Below are 25502 nucleotides of genomic sequence, written 5' to 3' on the forward strand. Positions count from 1 at the left end.
TTCAACATACTTGGTTCCAGCACTAGAAACAAAACAACTTTCTCTTGCAGTGCCTCTTGGATGATTCAGGTGGCATGCCTTCAGTCACTTCCCCCTTGGAAACTGTCTTGCAGGCAAAGGCGACACTGCAATTACAATGGGCAAGCAAACTCTTTGCATGCACGTCTGTGATGTAAAAGTGTTTTAATTCAGCCCCATCCTTATAAAGAGATAAAAAATGTGTTCAGAAACATGCAAACTCGTGGCTGTCATCCTGATAAACAGATTTTCTTAAAGGAAACTGTAAACCAGAGCCAGACTTACTTTCCTGCGCTGAGGGAGGGGAAATAAAAAAGCAGGCATGGTTGATTTCCCGCTAGCGGGAACGATCTGGCCCCAGACGTCACCAGCATCCCTCCACCCCTAGTCCAACGTCTCCTGTCCCCGACCGCCTAGCTACAGGGGGCCGGGCTATGGGTTAGTCTCGCCCCCGTTCATGCTCTTCACCCAATACCTGAGAGAATCGGAAAGAGGCAGGGCTACAGCGAGGACCAAACCCCGCCCTTCGCTCCCTCTTAGCTAATCGTTGCCAGCGGGGTGTGGACTTCGCCGCTGACCCCACCTCCGCCGCTCTGGGTAATTTAGAGCCGCGCGCCGGGCGGGAATGTAAGATGGCGGAGTAGCAACGCAAAGCGCTTAGTATTGAGTCTCTGGCCGACTTCGGTTTCGGTCTCTGCAGCAGCCGTGATCGCTTAGCGGAGTGCTTAGGGTAGTTGGCCAGGATGCCGAATATCAAAATCTTCAGCGGCAGTTCCCACCAGGATTTATCTCAGAAAATTGCTGACCGCCTGGGCCTGGAGCTAGGCAAGGTGGTGACTAAGAAATTCAGCAACCAGGAGACCTGGTAAGGACCAAGTTGGGACCCCGACTAGACCTCACCTGCCCAGGCGGCGGAGGATAGGAGGAATGGGGTCGCCGCTTGAGCTCAAACAGACTGGGGGATGGGGGGAGAGGGTGCAGCTCTGTGACTAGCCTACCCCACGGGCTGTTTCCGTTATTTTACCTCTCGCGGGAGGGTCACGTTCATTCTTACCGTGCGGTGGGGTGGAGTCAAAAGATGGAGTGTGAGGCGAAGCTTATGCGTTTGAGGGCAAGGGCTGGGGGACCCAATAGATAGTGGCTGCATAGAGCGACGAGAGGGGACCGACGCTTAGCCAGGGCGGTAGGGACACGTGGCTTGGCTTTGCTGTTGAGCCACCCAGGCTGGACTGGGTTGCTTCAGCTCTTAGACTAGCTTGCATTTAGAGAGCCTACCTGCGTACTGAGCTCTCCTGGTCTTTCTTTTCCTAGAGTCCAATAAGCAGCTCTTTGATTCGAAATGGTGTTGGTCCGTTCGGCTTGGTGTTGAGGGAAACTGACATTATGTACTGCAGGCGCCAAAATTATTACGACTTCCCTTAGATCAGCAAGCGTTGGCTTTTCTCATCTTATGAATCATCTACCTGAGTAATTGGAGCCATAAATCTAGTTGATTTGTTAAAGTGATGCGTTGACTCTGCATCCTTGATAGCCAGCATCTCAGCTTGAGCCATCCAAAAAATCCTGGAAATCTCAATTCTGGAATGTTTGACCTTCCCCAGTGCAGCTAGTGGTACAGATAATGCAAAAGCGTATTTTTCAGTAACCGAGTCCATCCTGGACTTGGCTCCTTCTTTAAGCTCTGCGTAGGGAATTTAGGAAGCAATTTTATACCTGAATGTTAAAGATAATTGAGGACAGGTAATGTAGTGGAAGACCAGCATTGGACAGTGCATTGCAATTGCATTTTTTCCATTGCTTTGCCAGTAAAACTTGCTTCGTCGACTCCGACTTACACCCTCTACCGGCACCACGGGACTGTTTTAGAGATGACTTGGTTACCTGATTATTTCAGTGCCCCTTCCACCTAAGTGTGGGATCTTTAGTTTCTGATAGGTGTAATTTGTATTTTATTGTTACCCTATCGATTAAATCAGAGCCCTGCCCACAATCTTACAGATCTGTTAAGGGGAAAGTTTTCACCTAATAATCAGATAAGAATATTTCGAATATTTTTTCCTAAATGTTTTTGCTTACTTTTTTGCTTTCTTTGGAGTGATTTCCAAGTTTAACTCGCTTTATCTCTTTTAGACCCAGCTGATAATGTCATCGATAATGGACAGCTTCTTCCCGAATTATTGTGCTACTGATTGTGATGCAAATGATAGTGTAAACATTGCCATCTGTAACCAGGCAATACCTTAGTTAAAAGAGGCTTACAAACTGCTGTCTTTAGATTTTTCCAAACCATTATGGCTCATGGGCCTTAATAAAGAATACAAAACAGGACTAGACTTTGTGATTGGCAATATAGTTAGGGGACAAGAATGTTTTTCATTTAGAGATTTTCTTTGGCCCCTGTGGATATTTAATCCTTTTCCTATGCGTCTAGGAAAAATGTGAAGGCATGAAAGCTTTATTTTCTCCTGGTGTTAATCCTTCTGCCCTCTGCATAATGCAGCATCCCAGAACCTGAGGCTATATTGGGAGAGGAGAGGGGGAGGACAACTTAGTTTTCTAGTGATTGATTTCTATTAAGTCCAACATGGATAATTGCTGACTGGTTAGATTTTCTTGTTTCTGGCTTAATCATTAGCTTCTTGTTTCCTAGATATTCTGAAATCTTCATTGAACATGATCACATTTTTTTTTTAATGGAGTTCCCCCATCTTTGTTTTTCCTATACTGAAGAAATGGTAACTGCTCCCTATAACTGCTGCCCCAGGTGACTCTTGGTTGATGCTCTCTTGAGCAGAGTAGCTTTTCTTCTAACATAAGGATCATCCTTGGCTGTCTAGTTATTTAGGAAACACACACACACACACACACACACACACACACACACACACGGAGGGGGTGGGTGTTAAAAGTGCTGAAATCAGAGAACTTGGATCTGAATCCTTAACCTTTCTTTGCCCCAATAATCTAATCTGTAAAGTAGTACCTACCCATACTTTTGTTATGAGGATTAAATGAGATAGAAGTAAAGTTCTTAGGATCTTGTCCAAAACACAATAAGTACAACAGTAAATGTTGACAAGAAGGGCTGGTGATAATATTGCAGAAAATGTGGAAAATGTAGAACACGGAAGGGAGAAGATATACCTCTTAATTCCACCACCTGACATAAATGTCACATTATCATTTCTGACCTCCCAGATATTTGTGTAAGATACACTTTTTCAAGAATGTTTAATATATTTATAGCTCTCTTCACTTAGCAATATATTTTGAACAGTTTCTCCCTTTAGTATATATGATTTTATTTTTTTATTATTAAAGATTTTAATTTATTTTTTAGAGATGAGGTCTCACTATGTTGCCCAGGCTGGAGTCCAATAGCTACTCACAGGCACAATCATAGCACACTGCATCCTCAAACTCACGGGCTCAAGTGATCTGCCTGCCTCTGCCTCTCAAGTAGTTGAGAATACAGGCATGCACCACTGAGGTGGGCTAGTTCATGTAATTTTAAATAGCTATATAGTCTTACCTTATGGTTATGCCATAATTTTATATAACCAAATTCTTATTGGACATTTCCAGTTTTTGATCTAATGCTTTTATATAAAAATCCATGAACATAAATCTTTGGCCATTTCTGATTATTTCCTTAGAATAAATCCCTAGGAAGGTAATTATTAAGTTAAAGGGTAGATACCATTTTTCATGCTTTTGATACCTGTTGCCAAATTATTCCCCAGAAAAGTTGAACCAATCTCATCAGCAATAATACAATATTAATAATATTTATTTATGTATTTATTTTTTGAGGCAGAGTTTCACTCTTATTGCCCAGGAGTGCAGTGGTGTGATCTCAGCTCACTGCAACCTCCGCCACCCAGGTTCAAGCAGTTCTCCTGCCTCAGCCTCCCGAGTAGCTGAGATTACAGGCATGTGCCACCACACCCGGCTAATATTTTGTATTTTTAGTAGAGACGGGGTTTCACCATGTTGGCCAGGTTGGTTTCAAACTCCTGACCTAGGTGATCCTCCGCACCTTGGCTTCCCAAAGTGCTGGGATTATAGGTGTGAGCTACCGTGCCCTGCCATAATATTTAATGTATAGTGAATGCCTAAGATGTGCTAGTTTCCATGCTAAGCATTTAGTATACATTGTGTTTAATCCCCTCAAAACTGCTATGAGGAATAACTGTTACTATCCCTGTTTTACAGATAAGGGAACTACAGTAAGATGCAGAGTAACTTGCCCAGCTCTGGGTATTATTGTTCCTTTAAATTTTTGCTGACAAGATCTCTCACCTGGCTTAAAAACTTTTAGATATTCTAAAATTTTGACTCTATTCTCTTTTCAATATTTGTAAATAACTTTGGTTTATTTGGCTATTCTGTACTAGCTGAGAGGAGGAAGACTTGAACTTTGGTTGCCTAAGGTTTTCCTGAGAACTGTATCTTCTGGTTGTGGTTAGTTTATCCCATGTATTTTGCACATGCCAATATCTTCATAATCTAAATTCTTCAGATTTTCTTAAGAATACTATCCACCTTTTAGATTCACTTTTGGTGTTTCCTGACATTCCATTTCAATTGGATACACTTATGCCTGACCTTAAAGGAAAGGGAAAAGAGAAGCTAGTTTTCTCACTCATTGGATAGACACAGCCAGTCTGAGAAGCTAGTTTTCTCACTCATTGGATAGACACAGCCAGTCTTCTGGCCTCACCAAAACAGCTGAGAGAATGATTGGCCCAAAGCCATTTGGAGAACACTCCATTAACTAGAGGGAGAGAACAAGGAGTATTACTCTCTAAATTGCTGAACTAGATTTTTCCACTTAATAGATTATGTTAGGAGCAAACAGGTTTTAGGCACAAGTGTTCTTCTCAATCACTGCCATAACTTAGAAGAAACCATAAGAATAAGGTTAAGATTTTTAGAGGACTTGTTGAACCAAGCTGTATAATCGGAGTGCAATTCACGGACTTTTTAAGACTTTGTCAAACAAAGTCTGTATGTTATAGTACTACTATAGGGAAAGATTGGTCTTAATAAGTGAAATTAGAATTATACACATTAAAACAAGGCGGTATCACCTAGTTTACTTGCACCACCTTATTTTATTTATGTATTTTCTTTCTAAGTTTCTCTACTTTTATTTCATTTTTTGTAAGATCTTTTCAAAAGCCCCACATTTTTTAAACAGTTAAATAACCTTTTCAAGTTATTAGATACATGCCTTATAACAAACACCCTTCTATGCTGAAGGTAGCTTTTAATTTTAAAAAGTTTGAGCCAGGTGCGGTGGCTCATGCCTGTAATCCCAGCACTTTGGGAGGCCGAGGCGGGTGGATCACAAGGTCAGGAGATCGAGACCATCCTGGCTAACACGGTGAAACCCCGTCTCTACTAAAAATACAAAAAATTAGCTGGGCATGGTGGCAGGCGCCTGTAGTCCCAGCTGCTCGGGAGGCTGAGGCAGGAGAATGGTGTGAACCCGGGAGGCGGAGCTTGCAGTGAGCCGAGATCCTGCCACTGCACTCCAGCCTGGGCGACGGAGCGAGACTCCGTCTCAAAAAAAAAAAAAAAGTTTGGCTTTGAGAAATAGCTGAGCTGTTGGTTGATTATTAAGTGATATAATAACAAAAATGGTACTAGCGACTGTATTGGGTGGTAAGCTGATAAGTGATTTTTATTTATTTTTATTTTTTGTTTGATAAGTGATTTATAAAAAATTATTATTCAAGCCTTATGTGATGTTAGAATATGTATATTTTTAAAATAATCACCTCGGCTGGGTGCGGTGGCTCACGCCTGTAATTCCAGCACTTTGGGAGGCCCAAGGCAGGCGGATCACCTGAGGTCAGGAGTTCGAGACCAGCCTGGCCAATGTGGCAAAACCCCGTCTCTACTAAAAATACAAAAATTAGCCGGGTGTGGTGGCACACACCTGTAGTCCCAGATACTTGGGTGGCTGAGGCAGGAGAATCGCTTGAACCCGAGAGGCAGAGGTTGCAGTGAGCAGAGATCACACCATTGCACTCCAGCCTGGGTGACAGAGTGAGATTCCGTCTCAAAAAAAATAAATACAATTAAAAAAATAAAATAATCACCTCTACTAAAGCTATATATTTATCAGATGGCCTTTGATGTTTTAATTAGCAGTGATAATTTAATTTTTAAATAATATCTCACCTGCTTTCAAGAAAGGATTTGAAGTATGTTTGATAGTCACAAGTACAAACCGTTTGTTAAGGTAGGTATCAGAAGCCTTATAGAACCATGGACTACAGTAATTGTGGCAACTATTTGGCATAAAACAATTTCTAAAGTTTAGTGTTACTTTTTATTTTATTTATTTATTTATTTATTTATTTTTTGAGATGGAGTCTAGCTCTGTCTCCCAGGCTGGAGTGCAGTGGCACGATCTCGGCTCACTGCAAGCTCTGCCTCTCGGGTTCACGCCATTCTTCTGCCTCAGCCTCCCGAGTAGCTGGGACTACAGGTGCCTGCCACCACGCCCAGCTAATGGCTAATTTTTTTTTTTTTTTGTATTTTTAGTAGAGACGGGGTTTCACCATGTTAGCCAGGATGGTCTCGATCTCCTGACCTCAGGTGATCTGCCCACCTCGGCCTCCTAAAGTGCTGGGATTACAGGTGTGAACCACCGACCCAGCCTAGTGTTACTTTTTTTTTAACTGTATCCCTTGGCTTCCTGACAGCCAGAGGGATAAAGGCATATGCAATGGATTATGTGGTTTTTATTTTCATAAAGTTATTTAGAAACTTCCAGGCAAAAAATCCTAAGAATTTTATGAGTGAGACCTCTAAATAGTGATATCGAGTAACATCATGCACAATATAGCAATTTTGTGGGTATTTTTTATATTGACTGATAGTTGAGGCATTTGTAAAGGGAGATAAGCCGCTGTGGTCTAAGAATGTTGTTTTCTGGTCTTACTTGATAATGATAAAGCTTTAAAAACATAGCGGAATAGCTTGTCCCTTATACTGTCTGATATCAATTGTCAAACTACATTTGTTCATTTGTTCTCCAACTTTTAATCAAACATCCTGACTCTGGCAAGTGAATGTTTGGGGCACAGATGATATTCTGTGTTCTTGACTGAAACAAGAGCCATAGGCTTCTGATACATGATTGGAAATCAATATGCCTGCCTGACTTTCATTCTCCTCCAGGGAAATGGATATTTTGGTCAAGGAGCTGATATATGGAGGATGAATGTGAGCAGGATTAAAATTTTCTGAGTTTTTTTTTTTTTTTTTTTTTTTTTTTTGAGACAGGGTCTCACTCTGTCACCCAGGCTGGAGTGCAGTGGCATGATCATGGCTCCTAACTCCTGGGCTGAAGCAATCCTCTCACCTCAGTCTCCCCAGTAGCTGCGATCACAGGCACTTGCCACCATGCCTGACTAATTTTTAAATTGTTTTGTAGAGAGGAGGTCTCTTTATGTTACCCAGGCTGGTCTCAAACTCTTGGGCTCAAGCGATCCTCCTGCCTCTGCCTCCCAACCACAGAGTTGTTTAACATAAAACCTAAAAGTGACTCTTTTAGCTTGAAATCTCTCAAAGGGCAGAGCTAGTAGTAAAGAAAGATCTGAGCCAGGCATGGTGGCTCACACCTGTAATCCCAGCACTTTGGGAGGTCAAGGAGGGCAGATCACGAGGTCAAGAGATCGAGACCATCCTGGCCAACATGGTGAAACCCTGTCTCTACTAAAAATACAAAAAATTAGCTGGGTGTGATGGCGTGCGGCTGTAGTCCCAGCTACTCAGGAGGCTGAGGCAGGAGAATCACTTGAACCCGGGAGGTGGAGGTCGCAGTGAGCCAAGATCATGCCACTGCACTCCAGCCTGGCAACAGAGCGAGACTCTGTCTCACAAAAAAAAAAACAAAACTGAAAACGTCCCAAAAGTCCCTTGAAATGACCCCTGCCTGTTTGTTTTGTTTTGTTTTGTTCTGTTTGAGACGGAGTCCCGCTCTGTCACCCAAGCTGGAGTGCAGCGGCTTCATCTCCGCATACTGCAACGTCTGCCTCCCAGGTTCAAGCGATTCTCCTGCCTCAGCCCCCCGAGTAGCTGGGACTACAGATGCATGTCCCCACGCCTAATTTTTGTGTTTTTTGGTAGAGACGGGGTTTCGCCATGTTGCCAAGGTTGGTCTCGAAATGGGGAGCTCAGGCAGTCTGCCTGCCTTGGTCTCCCAAAGTGCTGGGATTACAGGCATGAGCCACTGCGTCCAGTCTTAAAAAAGGTTTATCCTTTTTTAAGCATTTTCTTTTTTGTTCTGGCTGCCAGGAATCTCAGCTTCCCTGATTTTAATTGGTTTCTAGTTTGATTTTTTTTCACTTGCTTTTATTTTTCTTGCTTTACAACATAAACTAACCCCATTTGTCTTTTCTTGCTTTTGAGATGAGGGTCTTCCTGTGTTGTCCAGGCTAGACTTGAACTCCTGGGCTCAAGCAGTCCTCCTGCTTCAGCCTCCTGAGTAGCTGGGATTACAGGCATGTGCCACCACTCCCAGCTCCCTTTCATCTTGGGTTAGACAGGAATAAATAAGTAATTATCTCCTATGTCAGCTTCTTCTGGCAATAGAATTGCCTCTGCCAGTTTTCATATAAGTCCCTTTTGGAGTTCTCCTTGAAGTTTTGTTTGGGGAGAGAAGGGTGGGTAAAAGTGATCTTGACAGAAATAGGACAGTAGGTAGTTCCTGAAGCCACACAGAAGATAGTGCTTAGAGTGAGATAGAAGTATGGATCTTTTATTTAATAACTGTATTGCCTTTTGATTTGAACTGAAGTTTTCTCTTGTTCAATAGGTATTGTCAGCCATTCTGATCTACTTGTCTATATACACACATACACCTCTCCTTCACCTAGAGGATTAATTGAGAATATAGTGTTGTTTGAGGTATCACTAAGGTGGTTTTTAAAAATTTTTTAATTTTTTTTTTAAACCTGGTGAACAGGAAGAGGTGATTTTTTTTTCTAGATGATAGGTTTTTCTTGGTAGAGACCCAAGTATGGGCATTGAAACTTTTGTGGTAAAATATAGCCCTACTTCATACTTAGAGTAAATTCCTATGGAGTTACTTAGTAATTGGACCAGAGTACAGTTAACGCAGAATGAGGGCAAGGACCACATTTTATTCACCATTGTTTCCCTAGCACCTAGTACAGTGATGAGCATATGAACATTTAATATTTACTGGGTAAATTGCCAGTACGGTAGAGGTGGTACTGTCTTCTGTTAAAGTGTCATTATAGAACAGTAGTGATTCACTCCTTATGATATTTCTACTTCTTTTGCTATTTATGGTCTCTGTAACAGTAATAGGTGATGCATCAAATTTTATGTACATCACATGTACCTATATGAAATGAGATACAGGCCACCTGCTAAAATTATGGTCCGGTTATTTGTAAGTACTTTAGACTAACATGTGCCAACCATTTCATGCATCTTTTTCATGTCTGTCACATGGTAATATTAGAAAATATTACCATAGAAAATGGTAATATTCGTATAGTGCACTGGAGTAAACTGAGGCAGTGAACTGCTTCTGGTATAGAGGCTCCTTCAGAGGATCTCCTGAAGCCTGGGTGATCAATATCCACATGTAGCTGTAACCATTCACAGCATACTAGTAGGGAAGCTGTTCTTCTTAGACCTTATTATCTATAGAAGTATAGTAAAGTCATCCCTCAGTATCCACAGGGGATTGGTCCCAAGACCAAATCTGCAGATATGAAATAGTATAATATAAATATATAAATATATATATATATATTGTTTTTTGATATGGAGTCTTGCTCTGTCACCCAGGCTAGAGTGCAGAGTCACGATCTCTGCTCACTGTAATCTCTGCTCACTGTAATCTCTGCCTCCCGGTTCAAGCAATTTTCCTGCCTCAGCCTCCTGAGTAGCTGGGACTACAGGCACCTGCCACCACACCCAGCTAATTTTTTTTTTTTTTTTTTTGAGACAGAGTCTCACTCTGTTGCCCAGGCTGGAGCGCAGTAGCATGATCTCGGCTCACTGCAACCTCTGCCTCCCGGGTTCAAGTGATTCTCCTACCTCAACCTCCCGAGTAGCTGGGACTATAGACGTGTGCCACCATGCACGGCTAATTTTTATACTTTTAGTAGAGACGGGGTTTCACTATGTTGGCCAGGCTGGTCTTAAACTCCTGACCTCAGGTGATCCACCCATCTCGGCCTCCTAAAGTGCTGGGATTACAGGCGTGAGCCACCACACCCTGACTAATTTTTTTATTTTTAGTAGAAACGGGGTTTCACCATGTTGACTAGGCTGGTCTTGAACTCCTGACCTCAGTTGATCCACCCACCTCAGCCTCCCACAGTGCTGGGATTATAGGCGTGAGCCATCACGCCTGGCCATATGAAATAATCTATGCACATGTTCCCTTATACTTTATTTTTATTTATTTATTTTTTGTAGAGATGGGGTCTCACTGTATTACCCAGGCTGGTTTTGAACTCCTGGGCTCAAATGATCCTCCTTCTACCCTGCCCCCTGCCCCAAAGTGCTGAGCCACCATGCCAGGCCCTCCCATATATTTTATTTTATTTTATTTTATTTTTGACACAGAGTCTTACTCTGTTGCCCAGGCTGGAGTGCAGTGGTGTGATCTCAGCTCACTGCAACCTCCGCCTCCTGAGTTCCAGCGATTCTCGTGCCTCAGCCTCCCAAGTAGCTGGGACTACAGGCGTCTGCCACCATGCCCTTCTAATTTTTGTATTTTTAGTAGAGATACATGGTTTCGCCATGTTGGCCAGGCTGGTCTTGAACTCCTGACTTCAAGTGATCCACCCACCTTGGCCTGCCAAAGTGCTGGGATTATAGGCGTAAGCCACTGCGCCCAGCCCTGCCATATACTTTAAATCATCTCTAGATTACTTATAATACTTAATACAATATAAATAATATGTAAATAGTTGCTGTACTGTATTTAGAAAATAACGACAAAGAAAAAAATCTATACATGTTCAATACAGGTGCAATTTTTCCTCCAAATATTTTCAATCCACACTTGGTTGAATCCATAGATGTGGAACCTATGGATATGGAGGGCTGACAGTACAGTGGTTTAAAATCTATTTCATGTTGTCTTTCTTTCCTCATTGTAGTGTGGAAATTGGTGAAAGTGTACGTGGAGAGGATGTCTACATTGTTCAGAGTGGTTGTGGCGAAATCAATGACAATTTAATGGAGCTTTTGATCATGATTAATGCCTGCAAGATTGCTTCAGCCAGCCGGGTTACTGCAGTCATCCCATGCTTCCCTTATGCCCGGCAGGATAAGAAAGATAAGGTAGGAGCAGAATCTTATTTTTTGAGCAGAGGAAGCAGGAGCACTTGCCCCAAATCACAAATAAATTCCAAAATTATCAAATATATATTTAGGGGGAATTTAAAAAATCACCTTTTCTTAGGTATTACCCTATCTTCAAAACAATAGAAATATAATTCGTTTGTATAAAGCAACACATTTGTAGTCTGTATTTTATTACAATGATACATATATAACTTTCAGTTAGCTCACTGGTATTTTTAATTGTATCAGTAAGACTAAGCACCAACTCCTCTGGAGTACTGGAGTATGTTTTAAAATTACGGTAGATCCTCTCAAAGTGTAAGATTGGGATCCTAGTTGTGACCTCTTCATAAAATTTGAAGTCTGTTATATGAATACTTGATCTGATAGATAGATAAACTATATATATCTCTCACCTTATCCTGGTATATTAGAGGATAAGGCATATACGTAAAACTTTGCAAGTCTATTGTAATTAATGCCCAATTTTACACACAATGCCTCGAAGAAGGTCAGATATTTTTATTCCAACAGAGTATAAAGTAAAGGGCATGGGCCAGGTGCGGTGGCTCACGCCTGTAATCCTAGCACTTTGGGAGGCCAAGGCGGGAGGATTGCCTGAGCTCAGGAGTTTTGAGACCAGCCTGGGCAACACTGTGAAACTCCATCTCTACTAAAATACAAAAGAAATTAGCCGGGCGTGGTGCTGCGTGCCTGTAGTCCCAGCTACTCGGGAGGCAGAGGCAGGAGAATTGCTTGAACCCGGGAGGCGGAGGTTGCAGTGAGCTGAGATCATGCCACTGCACTCCAGCCTGGGTGATAGAGCAAGACTCTGTCTCTACAAAAAAAAAAAAAAAAAAAAAAAGGCATGCATGGACTTTGCTGTTTTACAGTGCAGCAAGTATGTTTTATTTGAGGAGTTCATAGTTGTTGGAAAGTTGACCTCCAGATGAGTAAGTAGTGATGTGATTTACAAAGGAAACTATAATATCTATTCTGTGATGTATCTTCAAACCTTGACATGTTAGGTGTTAAAGGTTTGCGTATGTATGTGTTGAAAGAGATTTTAATAAAATTATTTTTTAAAGTCTGCCTAGTTTGAATAATTGAGCATTGGAAACACTTGAATAGGATTGAAAATGTGTACATTAAGAAAACAAAAGTTAGGAAGGTATTTTCTTTATTGATAAGTGTATCCTGATTTGGAAAAGTGATGTTCCACTTAATATTTGTTCTGAATTATGGTCCACTTAAAGTCAATGGCCATGTCTCCTTCTATGAATTTCTGGGTACCATAGTGCCTTTAACATAGTAGGTACAAAATAAATAGTTTCTTGAGTAAATGAATTGTTTTTCAAATTGGCTTTTTGGTTTTTCTTTTCTTTCCTCCCCTCCATTTAGAGCCGGGCGCCAATCTCAGCCAAGCTTGTTGCAAATATGCTATCTGTAGCAGGTGCAGATCATATTATTACCATGGACCTACATGCTTCTCAAATTCAGGTATCAGTGGAAGCTAAATATTGGTGTTTGAAAGGTGGGAGGAAAGGACTGATGATGCTGAAGACCGCAGAGAAGCCAAAAATTATGCCCAAGTACATCTGAAATAAACTAGATATCAACAACATTTTAAATGTGTTCACCTTAAGCATACTTCATGATCTTAGTCATTTCAGGTGGTTAGATAGGGAGGCAGTCTAGTTTTATGGGAAGAGCATAGGCTTTGGGATCAGAACTACTTTGAATAAAGGCTCTGGTATTTACTAGCTTTGTAAGCTTGGGAAGGTTACTTAATTTCTCTGAACATATACTTTTTCATTATTGTGAGTATAAAACATTAAATTCATATTATAATGCCTGGCTCATGACAGGTATTCATAGATAGGAGCTGTTATTATCATTCTTATTCCCCTTGAATATTCATGGAGTGCAGTGGCACGATCTTGGCTCACTGCAACCTCTGCCTCCTCAGTTCAAGCGGTTCTCCTGCCTTGGCCTCCCAAGTAGCTGGGATTACAGGCACCTGACACCAGGCCCAGCTAACTTTTTTGTACTTTTAGTAGAGATGGGGTTTCACCATGTTGGCCAGGCTGGTCTCGAACTCCTGACCTCAAGTGATCTGCCCGCCGCAGCCTCCCAAAGTTCTGCGATTACAGGCATGAGCCACCATGCCTGGCCTCATGGTCTTAAATTTAGAGCCACAGATATTGGAGCCTACTTTCCAGCACAAACCCAAAGTAAGGGGGGTGGAATACCACTTTTATTTTATATTTTTTCAAAGAGATTTTTCAAATCATTACCATTTCAAGCTTGTGGGAATTCAGTGAAGTACATTGGACAGGGACTGTACTCCTTTTATGGAAAGGAATGACTTAATTGAGAAATACAACTAATTTGTATCAACTAGAATTAGAACACAGATCTCCTGATTTCTAATTATTCATTGTGACTATTTATCATAAGTAGCTTCCATTAAGTTTATATACCATAGCATCTCTAACGGGTTTATCCATTAGCTTTTACTCCTTAACAAATCAGTCTGACACTTAGTGGCATAAAGCAGTATTTACTAACTCACTGAGTCTGCATGTTGACTGGGCAGTTCTTAATGGTTTTGTCTGAACTTAGCCATTCTTTAAAAGGGCTCACTTATGTTCCTATGTTCAGTCATGGGTTGACTGAGGGCTGGCTTTGCTGATCTTGGCTGGGCTCTCTCACATAGCCCAGATTCAAGGAGGCTTTTATAATCTACCACACTGGGCCTGCCTTCCCATCAGTTTGAATGTTGCAGTAAGACATTCTCTGAGCAAGTTACTGCTTTGTGTTTGCCACTTATAAATGGAAGAGAAGGAAAGTGAAGCAAAACTGATCCAGCTTCTTTCTACAGGGCTTTTTTGATATCCCAGTAGACAATTTGTATGCAGAGCCGGCTGTCCTAAAGTGGATAAGGGAGAATATCTCTGAGTGGAGGAACTGCACTATTGTCTCACCTGATGCTGGTGGAGCTAAGAGGTATGGTTGAAATTAGTATTGTTCCCAATGTACTGGGAAAATCTTTCAGATGGTTGTGTCACAAAGTGAAGTTTTTCTGTCCAAGTGGCAGTTTTTTTTTTTGTATTTTTATTTATATATATATATTTTTCTTTCTTTATTATTATTATTATACTTTAAGTTTTAGGGTACATGTGCACAATGTGCAGGTTAGTTACATGTGTATACATGTGCCATGCTGGTATGCTGTACCCACTAACTCGTCATCTAGCATTAGGTATATCTCCCAATGCTATCCCTCCCCGCTCCCCCCAGTTTTTAAGTATTTTTGAATGGATGTAAGTAGCTAGCACATGGGTTGAATATAGTTTTACCCTCTCCTCTTTTACTGTCCTCAGTTACTACTCAGAAGACAAGACAGAAAAGGGGTCCTAAATCATCATATTATGGATTTGACTATAACTTATGAGTAACTTGGCGCTACAGAGCTAGCAATACAGCTATAAACCTTTTGGGAAGGGTAGAAAATGTGGTTTTCTAATGAATAGCAGCTGCTATTGAACCACATATTGGTGGACAAATTCGCTTTTACACTCCTCTTACAATGCTGTTGGTTAGATCATTTTGATCCTTGGGATTAAAATATTAAGCAGGAAGGAAAGTAAAGTGTGACATTTTTATTTAAAGCCAAGATGTTAACATTTTAAACAAACTGATTGCCAGGGATTGCCATTTAACTGTGCTTTGCAGCTCACATGGTGCAGAGTAAGAGCTCTTGATTTCCTTAGTGGATTACTCGTTAGTAATGCATTCAAAAGTGTGACACATGTTCTTCTTGTTGTGGAAATAGAATGAAGAGCTACAAAACACAGATGATTAGGAAGAGCCAATTCAGAACTTTCTAAAAGCCATTCAAATCTTCAATGACTGTTTCTCAACAACCTCTTTTATTTCAGTAACTTCAACAGAACTGATAAGCTGAGAACTTGAGTTCTGTTATCCAGCCAGATATATGGGTTGGTGAGTCCCATGTAATTGCTAGTTACCATCTGTAATGCTAGAGACAGCCTAAGAAACATCCCCCCAACTAGTAGTTGTCATATTTAATTTGTCGGTCATTATTTTCATATCTTTCTATGGGACTTAGAAAATAGTCACATTTGAAATAGGCAGGATTTTCTTTCCAAAGGTGGGTCTAGGAAAACTGCCTTTAGTAGACAACTTACTGCTACCTGATTTTTTTTTTTTTTCATTATCATTGTCTTATAGTGATGGAGTATTTTCCAATTGAGTGTCTATCACTTCTGTCTTGGCAGGGTTTGGGAAGTAGGTAGAGATCCCTGTGTGATATTCATTTGTACAGTAGTTGTCTCCTCAAAAGGTGTAGAGAGTTACTTTTTCTAGCCCTTTTTATGCTTTGTTGGTCACTGAATTTGTTGGCCTTTGAGTATGGTTGGTTTGGGATACTTGAACTAATTGATCATGCATTTGCCTTGGATAAGTAATCATTCCAAGCAAATTGGTTACCATTGATGTTATGTGCTTATGCAGTAGTAATGGAGAGTACAGAGTATGGTTGGTTTAGATCAAGGTACAAATGTTACCTAGATTATGGTTCAAACCTTATTATGTGGTCACAGGTTCTCACTTACCAGCAAAAACTCATGTGACCATAGTCACAAGAGAAACAGGACAAAATGCTATAGTTTCTTCAGTTCTACATTAAAAAACACGACAAATCCCCTAGCACAGGCTGCTTCACAATGATGGAGATGGCACAGTGGAGCACGGACAGACATGCCACTGGGGCAGCTCACTGTCACTTACACTGAATAGATTTTTGTTTGAATTATGTGGTACTTTGTCAAAAGACAAATTTGTCTTCTATCTCACCTTCTAGTCTGGTTTATTTTCTCTTGTAATAAGAAAAATAAGAATTCTCTTTGATTAGAAGATACTTTGGACCGAATGGTGAGATGTCTAGCTTGTCTGGGTAATTGGTATAACTTTCTGTCTAGCAATTGTGAAAGAAACTCCCAAGCTTGGTGTCCAGGTACTGTTGACAGTGACAGTTGATGGATGTTTTGCCAACAGCACTGAGGGAAGTGATGAGGGCACAGGCATTGGAACATGCTGGATGCTGCTCCTTTCTTGCCAGTCAGGTTCTCTTCTCACCACATCCCCAGTCACAGGTCTTCCATGATGGGAATTGGGACAGTCTGTGCACTACTGGCATTAGTTAATTCTTTCCTCATTCCTTCTGTTGCCAATCCATTAAATAAACGTGCGTGTCTTAGCGTTATGCTGCTTCCCAGGACTGGTGAGGGTGTCTGTCCTCTACCCAGAATGAATACTCATCTAAGTTTGATCAGTATATTCATAAGCTTCTGTTGAGATATGGAGGCATTGGTTTATAAAACCCAGTTTGTGATATTTGCCTTTGAGAAGTCAATCAATTATAGTTGCTTTCTTTCTTCCAGCCCTGGGAACTATTGGTTTCAAGGAGTATTCTCCTCCCCAAAACAAGCCCATTCTTTAGTCCATTTCTTTTTTTCTTTTTTTTTGTTTTGAGACAGTCTCGCTCTGTCACCCAGGCTGGAGTGCAGTGGCGCGATCTCAGCTCACTGCAAGCTCCAGCTCCTGGGTTCATGCCATTCTCCTGCCTCAGCCTCCCGAGTAGCTGGGACTACAGGTGCCCGCCACCATGCCCAGCTAATTTTTTGTATTTTTAGTAGAGATGGGGTTTCACTGTGTTAGCCAGGATGGTCTCTATCTCCTGACCTTGTGATCCGCCCACCTTAGCCTCCCAAAGTGCTGGGACTACAGGCGTGAGCCACCGCCCCCAGCCTCTTTAGTCCATTTCTTTTGTCTTAGAAGCCACACATACATATGAACACCCTCTGTTTTGCAGAGTGACCTCCATTGCAGACAGGCTGAATGTGGACTTTGCCTTGATTCACAAAGAACGGAAAAAGGCCAATGAAGTGGACCGCATGGTGCTTGTGGGAGATGTGAAGGATCGGGTGGCCATCCTTGTGGATGACATGGCTGACACTTGTGGCACAATCTGCCATGCAGCTGACAAGTAAGTGTGGATTGATGGGGCTGGTAGTTAGAAGGAAAAAGCTAGCAATTGCTGTCTGAATGTCTTCAGCCTGCTGATTCCTTTTGGAACCAAAGTGAGGGGATAAGTAACTTTGTGAGATTTTTATCACCCAAGGCTTAAATTATAATACATAGAAATTGTTGAGCACTCTTATTTTTTTTTTCAGATTTTCTTATTTTTTTAAATTTATATTGTACTAAGCTACATATAACACAATTTGCCATTTTAACTATTTTAAGTGTACAATTCCATGACATTAACTATATTCACAATGTTTGACAACCATCACCTGATTACCAAAGTTTTTTGATCACCCTGAGTATGCTACATGTGATCGTTTTTTGTTTTAATGAGTTAAAATAAAAATCCTGAGCAGACAGGCGTGTATGCTCATATTTTTATTTTACCTAAGCTGGAACCCTTGGTCTTACTTCTCGACTGTCTGTTTTACCAGCTGCTATTTTTGTTCATTATTACTTCTTTTTTTCACTCTAATCCTGTGATAGGTTAATGTTTATATTACTTGTCATCTCTTGCCTACAGTGTTCTAAATTGCCTCCCCACTCTGTTCTCCATTGCCAGTCACCGTTCTCTCACCTCCCCACTCCATCTCTCCATGCTTGCTAATCTTCCTGCAACTGAGGCTCGATCCCATCACTCTTTAAGATTTTAAGTGGCCCCTCATTACTAACAATCCAAGCCACTATGAGCAGTATTGTTTCTTAGAATGGTATTTTTACTTTTATTTTTATTTTGAGACATGGTCTCACTCTGTTACCCAGGCTGGAGTGTAGTAGTACAATTACAGCTCACTGCAGTCTTGAAATCTTGGGCTCAAGAAATCCTCCTGTCTCAGACTCCTGAGTAGCTGGGACTACAGGCAAGTGCCACCACACCTGGGTAATTATTTATTATTATTATTTTTTTTTTTTGTAGAGATGGAGTCCCACTATGTTGTCCAGGCTGTCCTTGAACTCCTGGGCTCAAGCAATTCTCCCACCTCAGCCTCCCAAAGTGCTGGGATTTCAGCTGTGAGCCACAGCACCCAGCCCTGAGAATGGTTTTTTTAAACTTTCTTGTGTCTGTGCCTTGCACAGTGCCTGGCACATAATAGGTGCTAAAAAAAAAATGTGGTGAATGATTCTTGGTTTGGGATCCTGGAGTAAACATTCATAAAACCCATTTCATCCTTGTACAAGTAAGGGAATACTAGTCGCTATAACAGATCAACTCCCTAACATGATAGTTTCCTTCTTGTCCATGGCGCACTCCAATGCAAGTGTTCTTGTTGGACTCATTTTTTCTAAGCAATAGTTAGGAGCTCAGATTCTTTCAATCTTTGGTGCTATATCTTTAACATGGGGTTTCCAAGATTACCTTGGAAGACATTTCAATTTTGGCCAGCCAGAAAAGGAAAAGGACACAGAGGATCACCCCTGGAAGATTTTTGTTAAGTCCAACCAAAAACTGATGTACATTGTGTCTGCCCACATTTTAATAGCCAGAATTAAGCCACATGGCCACACTGAACTATGTGAGGGAGGCTGGGAAATGTAGTTCAGCTATGTGCCCAGAAAGAAGAAGAAGTGGATTTTGTTAAGTGCAGCAGTCTGTGCCAGAGTCCTTTTACACTAACTCAGACCTATTCAGATAAGTTCTTAGCGCAGTTCTTTCTCGATATGGACTGAATTGTGTCCTCCCCAAATTCATATATGTTGAGGCCTAACCCCAATGTGATGGTATTTGGAGTTACCTTGAGGGGCACGTATTTAGGATTAGATGAGGTCACTAGGGCAGAGCCCTTACAATGGGATGAATGCCCTTACAAGAAGAAAATGCTGGAGAACTGGCCAGCATTTCCCCATACGCACGCATGCATGCACACACACACTCACACTCACACACAAAGAGGTCATCTGAGCACACAGCAAGGTGGTGGCCACCTACAAGAGAAGAGGCCTCAGCATGACACCTACTTTGTCTGCACCTTGATCTTGGACTTTAAGCCTCCAGAACTGTGAAAAATTTGTTTCTGTTATTTAAGCCACCCATTCTATGGTATTTTCTTTTCCTTAAAAAAATTTTTCCCCTAACCCACTGTGCCTTATAATATTTTTTTATTTTTTATTTTTTTATATGGTATTTTGTTGTGGAAGCCTAAGCAGGCTAATATGCTCCTTCCTGACTAAAATTCTGCAATGACAAGTAAGATGAATCCAAATCAACATTTTTTCCCTCTAGACTTCTCTCAGCTGGAGCCACCAGAGTTTATGCCATCTTGACTCATGGAATCTTCTCCGGTCCTGCTATTTCTCGCATCAACAACGCATGCTTTGAGGCAGTAGTAGTCACCAATACCATACCTCAGGAGGACAAGATGAAGCATTGCTCCAAAATACAGGTGAGGATGAGATTTGTGCAAAACAAGCCTTTTCTATGTGTTTAGGAGGTGGTTACTTACGTTGAATTAGGTCTCTGGATTCTGAAGATATCTTTCTTTGGTCTGAAGGATTTAGTCTTGTCATCAGAATTTGTGATCCAAAAGTTAAAAATCACCTGTTTCTTTTCCTTTTTTTTTTTTTCTTTTCAAACTGCCAAGCCTTGGGAAAATCACCTGTTTAAAAGTTTAAATTGCTAGACCTCAGAATCTCTGGAAGATGGAGCCTAAGATTCTACATTTTAACAGGTTCTCCCAGTGATTCTGATGCAAATTAAAGTTTTCAAGTCCATACTTTACAGTATGTGTTTGTCTAACTCTTAACTATCGGCCCCTGTAGATATAATGTGAAACCTTTAAACTGATTGTACACTTCTACCAACTTTAGTGTTTCTCAGTGTGCTCTGGACCTAAGGTTCTTATTAAAATGTAGATTCCTTTGCTCCACCTAAGACCTATAAAACCAGAGGTCCTGGAACCAGTATTTTAAAGTAATTCCCCAAGTAAGTGTTAGTCACTAAAGTTTGAGTGCTCTTGCACTTAAAGAACAAGGCCTTGCTTAATTAAAAATGTTCACATTAATCTATGAGCTTTTTGAAATTAATATGTGTAATTGGAGGATTATCGTCATTCTTTTTTTTTTTTTTTTTTTTTTTTTTGAGATAGGATCTTGCTCTGTTGCCCCAGCCGGAGTGTGCAATCAAAGCTCACTGCGGCCTCAACTTTGCAGGCTCAGGCAATCATCCTGTCTCAGCCTCCCAAGTAGCTGGCATGCACCACCATGCCCAGCTAATTTTTTTGATATTATGTGTAGAGACAGGGTCTCCCTATGTTGCCCAGGCTGGTCTCAAACTCCTAGCCTCAAGCTGTCCTCCTGTGTCAGCCACCCAAAGTGCTGAGATTACAGGTGATGTCATTCTTAAGGATTTTTTTTCAACTTAGTCTTTTTTTTTTTCATTCATAAGGTTTTTTTGTTTGTTTGTTTTTTGTTTTTGAGATGGAGTTTCGCTCTTGTTGCCTAGGCTGGAGTGCAATGGCGTGATCTCGGCTCACCGCAACCTCCGCCTCCCGGGTTCAAGTGAGTCTTCTGCCTCAGCCTCCCAAGTAGCTGGGATTACAGGCATGCGCCACCACGCCCAACTAATTTTGTATTTTTAGTAGAGATGGGGTTTCTCCATGTTGCTCAGGCTGGTCTCGAACTCCTGACCTCAGGTGATCCGTCCACCTCGGCCTCCCAAAGTGCCGAGATTACAGGCATGAGCCACCACGCCCAGCCTATTCAGAAGGATTTTTAAATGCAAACCTACCACCATTTTTTTTTAAGACAGGGTCTCACTCTGTTGCCCAAAATGGAGTGCAGTGGCCTGATCTTGACTCACTGCAGCCTCGAATTCCCAGGCTCAAGCGATCCTCCTACCTTAGCCTCCCAAGTAGCTGGGACTACAGGCATACACCACCACCACGCCTGGCTAATTTTTGTTTTATTGTAGAGACAGAGTTTCACCATATTGCCCAGGCTGGTCTCAAACTCCTGGGCTCAAGTGATCCTCCCACCTTGGCCTCCCAAAGTGCTGGGATTACAGGCGTGAGCCACAGTGCCCAGCCATTTTGATGAACCAGAGTCAGCGTTTTTTCTCAATTAGCATTTTGACTCTTTCCTAAGTGGCTGTTTTGTTTTGTTTTGTTGTTTTGAGACAGAGTCTCGCTCTGTTGCCCAGGCCGGAGTGCAGTGGCACGATCTTGGTTCACCGCAACCTCCACCTACCGGGTTCAAGCAATTCTCATGCCTCAGCCTCCCGAGTAGCTAGGATTACAGGCGTGTGCCACACCATGCTTGGTTAATTTTTGTATTTTTAGTAGAGACGGGGTTTCATCATGTTGGCCAGGCTGGTCTCCAACTCCTGGCCTCAAGTGATCTGCCCACCTTGGCCTCCCGAAGTGCGGGGATTAACAGGTGTGAGCCACCGTGCCCAGCCCTAAGTGGCTATCTTAAAAATGTTATGAAGAATAGCTGAGTGCAGCCTCATGACAGGCAAACAGCACAGTGTTGCAGTTTTAAGAGGAAGGGCACTTGCCTGGCTGCTCATCAGTGTCTGCAAATTGGCCAGTCATCTCTGACCATATGATAGTAACCTGATTTCCTTTCTTGCCTTTCTAGGTGATTGACATCTCTATGATCCTTGCGGAAGCCATCAGGAGAACTCACAATGGAGAATCCGTTTCTTACCTATTCAGCCATGTCCCTTTATAATAGAGTAACTTCTGAGGCTTTTTGAGAATAAAATCCACCCCACCCTTGTTTCCCCTTGGTATTTGATGACAAATTCAGCAGAAGACCCGGCTTGCTCCAGTGTAGCTTTCTACATCCCACATCAGGTATATTAGAGCTTATCCGAACTGGGGAAAGACGGATTGAGATTAACTGCTGGGACTTCCTACCTGCATTATCTCATTCTGGCTTCCTTGATAATTCTGTGGGCCTTGCAGCTTTAACTATAGCTCAGCTGCTGCAAGATTTCAGACTTTTGAGGATGTTGTGTGAGGGTGTTTGACTGTGATTGGGGAAGCTCAGACTACTTTGCATGTGAATGCTTCAGGGTTTTCTTTGTTGAGAACAACTAGCAACAAAGGCAACCCATGTGTGACCAGTTCTCCCCAAGGTCTATGCTAAATTATAGCAAGAGCCCTGGGCAACCCCAAACCTAGTCCTGGTAGCTGAGCACCCTGTAAGGCAGGAGCAGGCAGCTCAGCTTGAGCAGACATTGGGTGGGGGGGTGGGGGGTGGTTGAAGGGGGAGGCAGTACAGTGCAGCAAATGTTTCTTGGGAGGAAGAAGCCTGATCCATCACCATCTGCTTGACTATGTAGCTTGGATTCTCCTTTGTACCTATCCCTTTCGATTTGGCTTTACCTTCATCTATCTTGATCCTTTCCTGGCCAAATATCCTCTTGGGCCCAAATGAACATTGTACCATAGTCTTCTGGAAAGCAAACATGCTTCCTGCTATGTAATTGCTAACATTCACATTAGATGATGTGCTGTAGCTTGATCTTCCTTAGCCTACTGCCACTGAGGCAGTAGGTTTTAGGTGGTATCGTAGTGCCTTTTGATTAATTTAAGTATTTAATTTTCATCTTCCTTCTTTGGATCTATTTGGCCTCTCAAATGAACTGAGATTCCTGTTAAAAAAGATTGATGTTATTGTGTCTTGTAGAGGAAACTAATAAAGTGTGTGTACCTGTGTGATTTGGGGTCTGTATCATAATCTGTACTGATCTCTCTGCTAAAGGTTTGGTTTAGATAGATGTCTTGCTGTCCAATGATAGCTCTTATTTGTTTCCAAACTACGTTAGCTTCATTGTTAAACCAAGACAAGACATTGGCAGCAGTTTTATTCAACGGTAAGACTAAGATGTCTGGAGTTTACTGAGAATGTGATAGAGTGTAATTCTGTGCAGTATACCTAAATTATAGCATGTATAATGTCTGGTGGATCTCTGGTTCTTATTCCTGAAGATCCAAATTAGGTATTTTCTTATGGGAGGAGAATTTCTGTGATTTATTCATTTTGAACTAATTTTGCCAAATGTGATCATTTCCCTCCATTCATCAGTAATTGACATATGTTTGGCATTTACTTTCTTTCTTTCTTTTTTTTTTTGAAATGGAGTTTCGCTCTTGTTGCCGAGGCTGGAGTGCAATGGCGCAATCTTGGCTCACTGCAACCTCCGCCTCCCGGGTTCAAGCAATTCTCCTGCTCAGCCTACTGAGTAGCTAGAATTTACAGGCAAGTACCACCATGCCCAGCTAATTTTATATTTTTAGTAGAGACAGGGTTTCACCATGTTGGTCAGGCTGGTCTTGAACTCCTGACCTCAGGTGATCTGCCCGCCTCAGCCTCCCAAAGTGCTGGGATTACAGGCGTGAGCCACCGGTGCCCGGCTGGGCATTTACTTTCATCCCTTCTAAATAAGAACTATTTTGAGAAGGTAAATGTGCAAAATTTAAGGATGAATTATTATGCATTCCAAAATTTTAAGTTTCCTTCTTTCTTTCCTTTCTTTTCTCTTTTTTCTTTCTTTCCCTTTCTTTCTCTCTCTTTCTTCCTTTCTTTCTTTTCTTTCCTTCCTTCTCTTTCTCTCTCTCTTTGTCTGTCTGTCTTTCTGTCTTTCATCTTTCTCTTGCTCTGTCACCCAGGCTGGAGTGCAGTGGCTCGATCTTGGCTCACTGCAACCTCCACCTCCTGGATTCAAGTGATTCTCCTGCCTCAGCCTCGAGAGGGATTACAGGTTATCTGGGATTACAGGTGTGCACCATCACGCCTAGCTAATTTTTGTATTTTTAGTAGAGACAGGGTTTTGCCATGTTGCTCAGGCTGGTCTCAAACTCCTGGCCTCAAGTGATCCGCCCACCTTGGCCTCACAAAGTGCTTGGATTACAGGCATGAGCCACCATGGCGGCCTTAAGTGAGTTTCTTGGCCCATCATCAAATAAGGGTGCTCTTTTACTTTGGGAAGCTACATGGCTACAGAGCTTCATGAAGAGTGCTTCCTTATTTGTGAAGCCCAGGTCTACTTTTGTTTATTTTGTTTTTGCTTTTGTTGGATATCAGGATATCTATTTTACAGCTAGCTCTTTGATAAAAGTGATTCAGGAGGGATTAAAGTATACTATGAAATGTGCACCTCTAACCCTCTAGACCTCTTTAATCTCAGATCTTTGCTCTGGGAGAAGCTGATGTGAAGCACCAATGCCTTCACTTGCTCATCATGCTATTTCCTAAAGTATTGGATCAGTGGGTCAGGTCTCATTGTTACAGAATATTTTGACATTAAGATCTCTCTTGTGGGCCCCTTTGGGTAATTCATTTCCTAGGATGAGGTTTTGAGATTATTCAAAAAAGGCCCAGTCCCCAACTTTGATCCCTTTCAAAGCAGTTCTGTTTTTTGTTTTTGTTTTTTGAGACGGAGCATCGCTCTGTTGCTCAGGCTGGAGTGCAGTGGTGCGATCTCGGCTCACTGCAACCTCCGCCTCCCGGGTTCATGTGATTTTCCTGCCTCAGCCTCCCAAGTAGCTGGCTAATTTTTGTATTTTTAGTAGAGATGCGGTTTTACCATGTTGTCCAGGCTGGTCTCGGACTCTTGACCTCAGGTGATCCACCCGCCTCGGCCTCCCAAAGTGCTGGGATTACAGGCGAGAGCCACGGTGCCTAGCCTCAAAGCAGTTCTTGACTGTGGGGAATAGTAGCAGGAGCAGACCTGCCAGGGCATGAGGAGGAAGCAGCACCAAAGCTAAGTGGAGTTGCAGTGAGCACAGTTGACAAGAAACTCTAGTTGTGATAGCTACATGATTGCCCTTGAACACCTGTCTGAAGAATGGAGGTACAGACTAAAGCAAGGGTAGGAGGCTGGCTCTGTTTCCTGACCTAATGTAATGGCTGATTTTCACACATAGAATGTCTTTACTCAACATCTCTATGAGTGGTGGTCCCCAGGGCAGTAATGCAAAGCTTCCTCCCCTCAGCCTCCCTTCAAGTTTTTTGTAAGGGAGGTGCCTCCAATAACCAGATTCCCTTCTAGAGGCCTCTTTGTTCTCCCC

At 42.0% G+C, this 25502-nt stretch overlaps 1 protein-coding gene across 2 annotated transcripts; it reads left to right on the forward strand.

Annotated features, from left to right (window-relative positions):
- Nucleotides 1-612: 612 nt before the first annotated feature.
- PRPS1 (phosphoribosyl pyrophosphate synthetase 1) lies at nucleotides 613-23150 on the forward strand. 2 transcript variants are annotated; one of them, XM_063720970.1, is made up of 7 exons: nucleotides 613-883; nucleotides 11187-11370; nucleotides 12775-12873; nucleotides 14258-14382; nucleotides 17273-17446; nucleotides 19709-19868; nucleotides 20902-20977. In XM_063720970.1, the coding sequence occupies exons 1-7, from the start codon at nucleotides 762-764 to the stop codon at nucleotides 20944-20946; spliced, it is 909 nt and encodes a 302-aa protein (XP_063577040.1). In that variant the 5' UTR covers nucleotides 613-761; the 3' UTR covers nucleotides 20947-20977.
- Nucleotides 23151-25502: the final 2352 nt, after the last annotated feature.

Source organism: Pongo abelii, chromosome X, assembly GCF_028885655.2.
Source record: "Pongo abelii isolate AG06213 chromosome X, NHGRI_mPonAbe1-v2.0_pri, whole genome shotgun sequence".
Lineage (NCBI taxonomy): Eukaryota > Metazoa > Chordata > Mammalia > Primates > Hominidae > Pongo > Pongo abelii.